At 39.9% G+C, this 13,026-nt stretch overlaps 1 protein-coding gene across 8 annotated transcripts in view; it reads left to right on the top strand.

Annotated features, from left to right (window-relative positions):
- Window positions 1–13,026, top strand: part of LOC307171957 (axin-2) — a 238,915-nt gene that overhangs the window by 110,860 nt on the left and 115,029 nt on the right. For all 8 annotated transcript variants that reach the window (XM_079893910.1, XM_079893912.1, XM_079893913.1 and 5 more), the window contains one exon: window positions 5,502–5,732. In XM_079893910.1, coding sequence (XP_079750036.1) covers window positions 5,502–5,732 — 231 coding nt within the window. The remainder of the gene's footprint in view (window positions 1–5,501; window positions 5,733–13,026) is intronic.

Genomic DNA, 13,026 nt, shown 5'->3' on the forward strand with positions numbered 1-13,026 from the left:
TAACATGCAGTTCAAACAGCATGGGAGAACATCTGAAATCCTTGGAGTCTAGCATCATACCGCTCTGATCGGCAAGTTAATGAAGCTGTCAAACTTTCAAAGAACTTGATTCCCCAGTAAGAGATTAGAACACAGAAAATGAAGGCAGACATGGCATAGGAGATCAGGCCTGCTTTCTGATGCGCCAAAAACAACAGGCTTGTTGACGGCGGTCACGTTGTCTCCTGCACCAGCAGGGGGTTTGTAGTCAGCCGTTCGGATTGTCATGCCGCCCAAGTAATCTCAGAGCTGTTATCCAGGCGAAGGCTGGCTGCCTCAGCTCCAAAAGTGTACAGTTTAGTCTTTTCTTCACTATTGTGACGCATATCCGGGTAAAACGGCTTCTCGAACAAGAAAAAAAAATAGTTTATAATAAACACTGCAATATTCCATTGGAAAATATGAATTGTGATTTAAGTGAATGTAAACAATTGGGATAAGCTTGTGTATCAGTATATTGGATCTGTGCATTAGGTCTTAAAGTGACAGCAGCCTAATAAACCCGTTGCCGTCTGTGTCATCAATGTGAATCAAACAACAAAAGAAAAGGAGAAAATTACTCACTAATCTTTCCTTGCTGTTTATATTGCTTAATATAAGTTGGTGTTAGCTAGCTGCTAATTTTATTCAATTGAATAGACTATTACTTTTTTTATTCTACTTTTTGAGATATTAAATATGAAAAATAATTATCAGGTCTAGCAAAGAAGGATTTTATCTTACAAAGCTATGAAATCCAGTGGCAAAATCACAGCTTTTTTTAAAAAATAAATAAATAAAAGAGGGCAAGAAAGTATGACAGTGTCCGTCGGCCACTTGACCAATTTTGACACAGAAAAAAACATGTAAATCGCTATCGTTAGCACAACATGCTAACATTTCTCTAACATTAACATGATTCTTTCACTGTTCTCTCTTGTACGAGAGTGGAAGCTCATCCAACGTATCCAAGTCATCGTTCAGATCCTTTTTTCCCCCCATATCAGGACATATGGTTGACACAAGGAACTTTTTTGCCAAACCACGACTGTTTTTAAGCAGTCATCTAATGGCATTGTCTTGATTTCAGCTGCTCTTTTCAACTCTGGAAAACAAAACAGCACCATCATGAGTCCCTCCATCCAGCTGTGATGGGTCACTGAAGATGGGCTCCAGCAGACGGGCTCTCACCACCAGATGGGTCCTCGATGATGAAAAGAGTTTTAATCTCTGGCCAGACATCACTGGAGCTTTTCACTAGGCTTCACGTTGAACTCTTAAAGACATGCAAATCCATTTCAGCCAAAGATTTGGATCGCACCATTCGCCTTTCATCCAGGATGGTGCTGTAGTCCTTGAAAATGCAAATTGAGGAGCATGTCACACATATAATACCTCAGAAATCACCATAAAAGACTCCGACCAATGCCAACAATCACCAGGTTACAATACATTAGTTCTCAGACAGTCCAAACGCCAATTTATCATGTTTGATCGGTGAAAACGAGAGCCGCACACATTAACAGTGTTAATACACTAATCCGACAAAACCCGACCAAGTGTCTGTTGGCGCTCTGTGAATTGGCCTTAAGAGAACAGGGACCGACATACTCATATGTCTTATCTGTTTCCCTGAGCAATGCACTTGGGATGTCTCACTGTTTTACAAAAGCTGGTTAAATGACACTTGTTCTCAACTTCAATGCAATATACAAACTTCTTTTCAGAATGTTTGATCCCGTTCTGTACACAGAATTCAGCAAATGACAATTGCATTTAATTCCTCACGGTATATACTGCTAGCTGTTAATAGTAAAGCAGTTTGGGAAAGGTAAACTCACACTGCTGTACACATTCGCATTAGGTGGTGGATCACATGAGCTTCACTGTCTGTGTTCTCCCATTGGTAGTCATCACTGCTCATTTGCAACTGTTCAAAACTGTAAAATCATCTCTTGTCATCTCACATTGGCTTCTCTCATTGAAAATGAATGACTTCCTATCATTTTCTGCTACTCTGTGTGAACAACCTTTAAGGCATGGCATGGGACTGACATAGCATGTCATCTGATGCTATAGAAGAATGATATTTGGTTCCCAAAAAACCTTTCAGTGATCAGTTCTTAAAAGAACCATTTTTTCCACAGCAAGCCGCGTGAGCACAGTTTTTATGTGTTTGGCCAGGGTATTCACATTTTCTTTTTATTGCATAAATATCACAGTCTGTCCTACATTCCTATCCCTCTCACTTAATTTGAATTAAATTTGTCCGTTAAACCGTTGAAGTTACATCATATACGATGCGACGTTCTCTGTGGTTATTGCCTCTCATTTTCTGTGCTAGTTTCTCAGCTTCTTTTCATAAAAGCACGTCCAAGCCCATCAAAGATGCATCAGAAAATTCTTCCCAGAGTCCAGTTTAAGAGGGAATTATAGATTAAAGGCTCCTCTGAGCCGAGATCTAATAGCTTTGTGCCGTTTCAGAAGCATGTGGGCTGGTGCTGCTCCGCTCTGGCCCGTATTGGACCCGCGCGCACTCTTGGCATCTGGGTGTTTGTGTGACACGGCTTTGAAGTTCGCTGCTATTCCCCCAAGTGGCCGCAAAACAACTTCAGATGATTTTCCGACAGACGTGCCACGTGATGCACTTAGCAGTCTCCTCCCATGGATGTTTGGGAGCGCGAGGTGCAGGCGAGGGACTGCCAACATGCCAGACTCTTCCACATGCCACCATCTGCGCCAGGGTTAAATGTTCTGGGAGCGCAGATTATTTGATATCAAGATGTCACTTTATTATTAAGGACGGGGTGTGCTGTTGTGTATAAGGCTGTTAGCTTCAATTGTGCTTTTAATTGCTAAAGTACACCACATTTTATGCAGACTTAAAGGAATAACCAGACAGTTGATGGACCCCATTGACTTCCATAGTAGGAAAAAAATACTTGAGGGAGAGTAAATGATGACAGAATTTTCATTTTGAAGTGAACTATTCCTTTAAAGGCGTCATGAGATGCAGTTTGAGAATACTTCACCTGAATTTATAAAGTTTATAAAGGTTGCAAAAATGTCCAATATTTCAAAAATAATATTTTCCACCCTCAATTTCACTCTCAATTTTAAGGGACTTTATCACTTTCAGGAACAAAAGTAAACACCCACTGCTGTGATTGGTTAACTTCTTCGCATCATAGCCACACCCTCCTTTATAGCATGTCATTTATTTTGACACTAGAGATAGTAAAGCGTATAGTTTGAGCCTGAGTCAGATCCCGAAGTAGAAGAAATAGAAACAACCGGGTATATACTGATTTTATTAGCAATACACAAACAATGATACGCTTGGTGTATTAATAGCATTAAACGCTGGTTTGACGTAAGCGAATCAACAGGACATGATGTCACAAGATGTGACCCTAAAAAGGACAGAAAAGAATAATTCATATTTTGAAACGGGGGAGTTATTTTTGAGTTCTGAAACTTGCAGTTTGTAGAGTAATGTGTAAATGTCAAGAACATTTTGGTTTCCATTTCATGACCCCTTTAATGCATCAAATGGTTTTTAAAGATATGTATTCTAAAGAGTTTTATTCTATGTACTTCATTAATTAATGTTCCTGGTCTTATAGTGCATGACTCGTCAGTTCTTGTTATTTTAAAGAGAGAAAAATCATCTGCCTATCTATCTTAGAAAAGACATATTGCGCCGCTGCGCTTCGGGCGACCCGCGTTCGAGTCTCGGCTCGTGGATCTTTCCCGATCCCGTCCCCCTCATCTCTTCCTGTCCCCTCTATACTATCCTATCATAATAAAGACAAAAATCTGCAAAAATACATCTTTAAAAAAAGGAGAGAGAAATATCTGTCTATTTTCTGTTTGCGTATTCAATGTCACAGGGGTGAGGAAAAACAATATTAACCAATAAAATCAATTTTATTGGTTTATTGGATAGCTCAATTTTCACAATCGTATCCCAGTAGATACAATCGTCGAGTCAATATTTCCTGCTGAATTTTTACTCAGCTTATTCAGAGTTATTTGGAAATATATCAGAATTACAGAAGAAATGTGTGAATGCTGTTTTTGTGGCCTAGAAATATGTTTTGCCCCAGTCACTGCTAGCATTGAGCGAAGTTACGCATTCTCTATAATGCTGTTCCTACAGTATGTACTCAAGTTTCAGCAGTTGGTCAGTGTGTCAGACGGGTTCTTGACTCTCTGAACGAGGTCTCCAACAGCTCCATCAAGGGCTAATTCCCGTGGTAATGCCTCTGATTTCTTCTCATTTTATCCGCTCTCTTTTTTACTCGCTTTCACAATAACGCAACAGCTCATTGGCAAGCGGTCTCGATGAGGTTTTTCATCTTCCTGAAATGAGAAATGGCAGTGGTACCTCGTCCCCATGGGTAACTGACCTTTGATTTGCACTAATTTTGGTCATTAAATCAAACCGCTGACCTTTATGGAATGCCGAAGCTTTGATGTTGAACTCTTGTGGCTCAGAGATCAGAGGCTGTGGTGTCTGTTTCCCTCTTCCTAGAATGGGCACAATCCTCCACTGGTCCTGCTTGGCTTGTTTTCTCTTATCCTCTCTCTCTCTCTCTCTCTCTCTCTCTCTCTCTCTCTCTCTCTCTCTCTCTCCACCAAAGCATTTTTTTCCACCCGACTGGCTAATTTTTTTCAATGGGAGCGGTGCGTTTTTAAAACGCCATGAGTGTAACGAGGCACTGAGCGTCTTTTTTCCAGTCGCCGAGAGTGGGAGAATGTTGAACTTTGGGTAAAACTTTTTACCCAGCCGTCCAATCACAGTGGAGGAGAGGCGTGACCAATACCACACCGACCAACCGTCACATTCTGCTTGTTCAACGTCATGACAACAACAAGCACACTAACAGAACAAAATAATTTAAAACAAGAGCCAGAGCAAATACTGTACATTGTATTGACATTTTTATATAGAAACAACACAGAAACAAACTATCTGAAAAATTAGATACTAGCAACACTAGTAGAGTGAAGCCAGTGTAATTGTAATACTTCTCACCGTTTATTCAGAGGATATCAACGATTGTTTTCCATATCCATTTTCTTGAAAAGGGGCTTGACTTGTCAAACATTTTTTTTGTACCTCGGCGATTAACTTTTCCACAATGTCGTCTGTCATTTTAAATGCGCGAGCCTTTTAAATTCGAGTGGATTCTGATTGGCTGTTTTATCGTTCGACAGCTGGGAAAAAATCGTTCTGAAAGTGATCCCAACGATATCGTTCCTCATATCGTTATCGTTACAGCTGTGATGTGAACTCTGCTATTCTTTAATATGGAGAATGATTTTTAGAACTATATCTTTATCGTTATCTTTATAGTTATCGTCCTTGCTGTGAACTTAAGTGTTGTATTCCCAGATTCAGTATTCCATAAACACACCGTATATGGGTTCACCTTAACAGATTTACACATGGCGTTGTTCGTGTTTCTCATCACCAGACCATCTCGGATCTGGAGTCCCAGGTGCGTTCTCTGAGGAAGGAGCTTCTGGCGGCCCACAGTCAGAGGACACAGCAGCTGACGGAGTTGGGTTTACTGCGGGAGGAGGAGCGAAAGCGGGCCGCTCACGACCAGCAAACCGCTCTGGACCGCATGCGGGCCGAGATGGATCAGGTGCGACAGGACCTGGAAAGATCCCACAAGACTGAAAGAGAGCTGGCAAAAGAGAAGGTTGGTGTGGACTTAAGACTGAATGGGCATCGACCCGTATGGGCATTGATCACACATCCGGTGTGTTTTGCTAGTTTCAGCCCGACACAATTTTCATTTTCACGTCCTGCACCACGTTGTTCAAATAGCAAATGCATTTGCGCCCATCTGTGTGCCCATGGGTGTGCTGGTCTGAAAACCAGGTGTGTGTTCAGGAGCATTGTTGGAGCGTTGCTATTATGAGGAACTGAAATAGACTGAGCCATTGACAAACTAAAACCTGGTCTAAAGTCAATGGCGCAATATTTTTTTTGTTATTTAAAGAGCGTGTTAGTAATGTGCGCCTATAGGGCACACACATTCTGCTTATTACACACACAGTAGCAGCACACAAACTAGCCAATTATAAAAAATAAAATAAAAACTTACAATGTAAAAGATTAATATTGTGAACATAAAGATATGGTGGAATCTGGCTCGTCCCGTAGATCGTCTGTTTAACCTTTAATCTCGTGCACAAGCAGATCCGTTTCCTCGCTAGAGAAGCGTTCTGCCATGTAAACAGCGAATCCGCCATGGTGCGAGCGCAACTGGCTTTTAAAGGGAATGGGCGATGAGACTCTGATTGGTTTATTGCACGTTATCCCCAAAACACACCCATTACTCATTAAGAGAATAGAGACAAAACACACCCATTACTCATCTGGGACTACCAACTCGTTTATTTTGATATTATGCAGGATTGTCTGATGTTTATGACAAACACCATGTGTCAATCAGAGGACCTTGACTGTACTGTAATTCACAGAGAAAAATATTTACGTCATTCAAATTTAGACTTTTTTTCTGTCTCAAATCTCGCTAAATTCAAATATGGTGTGCCAGGTTGGATGGCAGTGTTGAGTTAACTGAGATGAACGACTGACACCCCAAATTTTTATGATTTCCCAAATAGCCAATCAAAAAACAATTTTATATGGCAGTAAGGTTATCTTCAGATAATCTGAGGATGATCCATAATCGTCTTTCTACTGTTAGAGTAAACATCTGTTTACATGCGCATGGTCTTCATCCAAGATACTTGTGCATCTGTTGAATCCATCTTATGTGTGGATTATTTGGTTTTATTTAAAAAACAGAAGCATGCTTAATGGACTCATGCAGCCAAACTGAACTTTATTTTAAGAAAAACACATGAAAAAAAAACATTATTTACCCCGTTTGCATCTGTAAGGCCTCCGTTTAAGCCAACTTTTTGACACTTGTGTAGATTTCCCCTTGTTAAATTTCACTATTTTCTCAACTTCTATCATATATTTAGTGTTTCAATATAACAACATGAATCATCATGATATTAGAGTTGTGCTTTTTGTGTGATGATAAACTAGGATATACTGCATTTGAAGTAATTTATTTCAAAATAATCAGGTATATCAGTGAGGGAGCCGACTCACATCAACAATTTGTTTGATGGACATGAATGAAACATATTTAAGAGTACAAAGAGTACCTGCTTGTGAAAAGCAGTGGCCAGGGTTAAGTAACCACTGTCGTAAGGTCAATTTATGATGGTTGAGTGGAAGATTTTGAGCAAATGTCTTCAAAAGACTAAAGACTGAAGTCTTCAAAAGACTTTTATTAGGTGTTTATACCACTGGTTGTTCTGATCCTCCAATCTGACTGATATTATGTCTATGCAAGTTGCTCAATATTTACTCTTCACACTTTCCACAATCAATTTCCACAATACAAGAATTTGTATAGGATTAGACACTTTCTTTGGCAGAAAAAGAACATAAATAAATCACAGGCACAGCTTGAGCATGCAACAAAAGCCACGTTTCCACCGAAATTACCCGGAACAATTTGTCCTAGGAACTTTTTTTCCCCCAGACCTGTTGCTCTCAATAAGCTCAATATACCCTGAACCCCTGACGTCGGTCCATCGGTCATATTTCTTTTTAACTCCATTGTTGATTCGAAATAGCAAACAACTCCGCAACATACTTTTAAAAATGGTGGTTGAAATAAAATGCTGCATGGAGTCAACCAATTAAAATGCGGCGTGGGCTCAACCAATCAGCGTGTTCAGCGCCCAAGTCCCACCCCTGAAAGTTCCTTAACTTTGAAAAAGTACTACCTCGCGGGCAGTGTAACGATCACCAGTGAGAGTCCCCCGAATTACCATCAGAGGGCGCTCCAACCCGTACAATCACCACACATCCACATTCCCCATAATCCTTTGCCCAGACCATCATCAATTATCACTTTCACCTGTGTCTCATTATCTTGTTTGCTCACCCTATATAAGCCTGGTTCTTTCTGCCATTCCCTGTGAAGTCTTGTTAGTTGTTTACACTGCATCTCTGAGCGTTTTCCTCTGTTTTCCATGTTCCTGGTTTTTGATATCTGCCTGTGTCCTGGTTTTCCCGTTCCTGTCTCACCCTCTGGATTTGTTTGTTTGATTGGACTGATTTACTGTGCTCTGACCTCTTTCCTGTTTTTGACTACGATTGTGGATTACCCTTTCAATAAAACTGCATTTGGATCCTGTTTGTCTCGGAACAGTTTGAGACGAGCAGGGACTTTCTGAGGGGGAATTTTTGGTTTCACTTTATTTTGATGGTCCCTTTAACAGATTCTGTTGACTATTAGTCACCTTCATGTCGACTAACTCTCATTAGAGTATTAGTAGTAGAGTGGTACGGTTAGGGTTAGAATAAGTTGACGTACTTGCAAAGGTAATTATAGTCAGTAGAAAGTCTGTTGGAGGATCATCACAATAAAGTGTGAGCAGATATTAAGCAGACAGTCTACTAATACTCTAATGAGAGATAGTTGACATGTAGTTGCAAAGTTACCCCCCCCCCCCCCCCCCCCCAAAAGTCCCAAGTTCCTAGGGAAAATTCCTGCGGTAAAATAAACGTATAACTTATAAACAGATGAATTCACAAGAAAAGCTTCTCACCTAACCATGTGTGTGTTACGGACAATAGACACACACGCATGTTTACCGATGGCCTGTGTTGGCTTGAACTCCAGCACTGAGGGAAGAGATCACGTTAGTATTTAATTCTACACATTAGCCCCGGCTCTATCAAGGTTGAGCATTGAGCGACTATACCGGAAATCCTGCATCCTCACAGTTTTTAAAGCTCTTGATTCCAGCCGCAGAAACGAGGGCTTGGAAAAGTGACCGTAATCCAGCACAGGTTGGCCAGGAACCGGCTAAAGGTGGTATTGATCAGAGCGTAATCCTGATTAGGCCCATCAAAGCGATTAGTTTTCATTAAACACATGCACCACTGCTGACTGCACATCTGCAGCACATTAGCGTGCCATTTGGCCTCTTCATAAATCCTGGGCCTCCATTTTGGAGCCATATGTGAGTACATTGCAGCACATAAATCCCATCTGAAGAGAATCCCGCCTGGCTTTTCCACTCTCAAGCTGACACGTAAGGCTTGTTTACAGAATCAGTGTCTGTTTCTGCCAGCCCTCATCTGATACTCATCCTGACCTGTGTCTGTCTCTGGGACTGATTGACACGCTTCAGACTAGAGCTGCCAAAGTTAATGTGTTTTCATGTTTTAACACTTTCATATTATGCAGTTAACACATCCATCATTCGACAATAAATGAGAGTCGGTTTTACTTTTGTTTTATAATGATTCATCAATGCATATCATTGAAAATAATAAAACATAATATAAAAAAATAGCTTGTTCGGCCTCTCAAATTTCCAGTATATCCAAAGTTTAACGATTCAATCAAATCACAAAGGATAAAGTAAAGGTCAATCAAGCGCTAACATTTTGTTTTAGTGTCACTTTACGAAAGTAGAATATCCAAATCAAATCAAAATTTATTAATAAAGAACAATAAAAACAATAGTTGACCACTGTGCTGTTCAATACCAAACTAAAATAAACATAAAAAGTAAATATAAACAATAAAGACTGCAATGCAATGAGAAAAATTAAAGAGTACATCAAAACACTGATAGATGTTGAGGCCTTAACAACTAAGAATATGTTGTGAATGTCAAAATAAATGCATTAAAACCAAATCAAATTTGAGCAATGTCAAATGACTCCAGTAAGATAATCCTAAGTAATACCCTAAGGGTACTTTTACACAACAACGATATGCTCAAAATGGAGAAGTTTTTAAAAAAATAAAAAGGTTTTCTCACATAAACAATTTTGTACTTTCTCTAGAGGAACACTCAAGTGAAGGGAAAGTCTCAATCACCATTCAGAAAAGATTTATTGTGAATGGTGACGTTTAAACATCTCCTTTTGTGTTTTGTGAAAGGTCAGTAATGTGTGAGTAAATTATGACAAATTCAATTTTGGGTAGAACTGTCCCTTTATGGCATGTGGATTATTAATGAAGAGATACACAACAAATAGATGGTGTTATCAAGCCCACATGTATGTTGCGTAAGAATTGATGTTTGTGAGTTAAGTATTTCCATGATTACTAATACAGACGTAGATAAATATGACATAGTGAGAGCGATGATGTTGTCGTAGGCCTGTTAGAGTGACCAGGCTATTATAGCACTAGGTAAAATAGCTAAACCGGCTCTCTGATCTCTCTCTGACCAAAGGCACAACATCAAACTCATTCCTCCAGAGTAAAGCTGCTCTGTCCGCTGAGGATTAACCAAACATCTGACTCACACTCTCATTTTTCCAGTGTTTCGTTGCTCCCCAATGCAGTCCATTACATGAGTCATCCGTCGTGTCAAGCATTTCTAGCACTTTTACCCATATTTAGGGTTTGGGATTTGAACAAACCTCTAACCCTAAAGGTCTTCAATGGAGTCTTCAAGCAGTGAGGAGGATTTTGTTGTCCTCTCTCTTCTTAAAAAGAGAAAAATAAAGAGGAAATATTGGCTCCATCCAATCCTGAGATTGCGTAGAGTGGAAGGAGAGTTCGCTGTGGGATTATCCCGAGAGATTCAGAGTTTACTTTAGGAACCAGTGTCTCAGTTTGATGCTTTGCTAGCGATACTGTAGCCAGACCATCAATTTCCGTGAACCGATTGACCTTGAACAGTTCTGGATTTTGGTACGGTGGCTCTGAATTGTCAAAATACCTCTCAAAATGCTTGCCACGGATGCGAAAAATGCAGAAAATCGAACCATATCCCAATTTTTTTATGACGGACGAAAGTTTCTGAGGCAGTGTGTAAACGTGATTGACACAACGTGAAGTCGTGTTTATTTTTTAACGTGCGAACATTGTGGTCGAGAATTTCGGACTCAATGTGTAAACTTTGGTGCACAACTTGTTTGGCTTCAAACATAAATGATTCCTCATATTTCTTTTCTGTGCAATCAGACTTACAGTTTTCACCTGGCAGACAATAAAATAGCAGAGACATCCCATACTTCAAATGAAGAAGAGACCCGAGCCATATCCCGTCTCATACCCCTTTTCAATCATAATAATGGTGTTACAGTGCAAGTCAGTGAACTTATGAGAACGGAAGGATGGAGTACTTTACTACACATTACTACATAACCAGTGTTGTGTGTAACTCATTACAAGTAACTTGAGTTACATAAGATTACTTTCAAGTAACTAGCAAAGTAACACATTACTTTTTCAACTTACAACAAAATATCTAAGTTACTTTTTCAAATAAGTAATGCTAGTAACTTTTTCACATTTATTGACTGACGTTGAGAGAAATAAAGTGAGGAGGTGTTGTGTGCTCTAAAATAAGCAAATAATCGTTTCCTTCAGCCTGAAGATTATTCATTTCACTTTTGGTGTGAAAGGGCCTTAACATTTGCCAAAAATATAACTTTTTTGTTTTTATTAAAAAAACAATCAAGCAAACCCAGCCCAGGTGAGAAAAAGTAACGCAAAAGCAATGTAAAACATTACTTTTCATAAAAAGTGACTAAGTAACGCAATTAGTTACTTTTTTGGGGAGTAACGCAACATAGTAATGCATTTCTTTTAAAAGTAACTTTCCCCAACACTGTACATAACCATGTAGCCCACAAACAAACTTGCCACTTTGTCTTTGTGTATGAGTCTTATTCCTAGGTTTGTTTTGTGTTGTTGTTTTTGAATACTATACTTGGTAAAGACATAATCCCGCCCTGGCCTCTGATGTGCATAGCTAATTTTTCTGACCCAGATCCGTATGGGAACAGTTTCCAGATTGGACTGGAATACTGGCACCCTGTTTCTGGTGAAAAGGGGGAATCGAAGGCCTTTTTTGGTTTCGGCTGGTGGGCAACGACGCAACACACCGTAGAGTTGTGGAGACGAGAAAGCACCACTGCATTGACATTCTCTTCGGAAAATGTAAAAACTATTTTTTTCTTGTTGCGTGATAGTAGAAACATCATTGAGATAAATCCTATTGGTTTCACAGATTATTAGCCGGAATGCTTTAAAGGCGGCTAATGATTTCGTTTGCGCGTTTACCCGGTGCGTTATCTCTCCCCGACTGCATCAGAGCTTCTTTATGTTTCAGAGGGGAAAAGTTTAGCTATTTTCATTTGGAAGTTTTCAAGCTTTTAGATTCATAGTGACTTGGCATGTTTCTAAGCTGAAATTTCTTATTCTTTTGATGGTGAGAGAAACGCTGTCCTCGGCAGTCAGCCGCTCTGCTGAAATGGCCAGCCAGAGTTTTGAAGACAGGTCCAGAGAAAAAGGGAAAGCGAAATCCATTAAATCCATGAATGGGTTTTCATGAAAGACACAGGCTTTTTTTTGAAGGGGAGCTTGTGGAATAAAAATAATAAGAAACAGAATACCAGAAGCGATAAGATCATGCGTTAGATTCTTCCAACGTCAGTCGCTTAGTGAATAGAAAGGAAGATAAAAGTGAATTTATTCCAGTCTCTGTTAACAACAGAGGTTTATCTGGCTGCGTGTGTGTGTGTGTGGTGTGTGTGTGTGTGTGGCCACCAGTACCCAATCTCCATCCACACAGAGAGCCCTGGGAGCCTTGTTCCTCCAGATAAACCTGACTTGGAGCCAGTGCCTCTGATGCTCAGATGTTCGTTGTACTTTCTTCTTCTTTAGCTTTGGAGTAACGGCTATACAAATCATGGGTTCCTGTCCTGATTTCCTCCAGATTCAGGCCTTTTCATGTCTTCTCTTTCACTGCAGATTCCTCAACATAATCTTCCAATGAGAAAACGTATTAAGTTCAAAGCTGATTTTAGATCGGGATCTTCTCTTGAATCACTGCGTCCAGTTCAATTGGATCCCAAGAATCGTGGCGTACATGAACATTATCTTGTATTTGCTAGTTTGAGAATCTCAGCTACAAACAAAC

The sequence above is a fragment of the Squalius cephalus genome, assembly GCF_949319135.1.
Source record: "Squalius cephalus genome assembly, chromosome: 1".
Taxonomy (NCBI): domain Eukaryota; kingdom Metazoa; phylum Chordata; class Actinopteri; order Cypriniformes; family Leuciscidae; genus Squalius; species Squalius cephalus.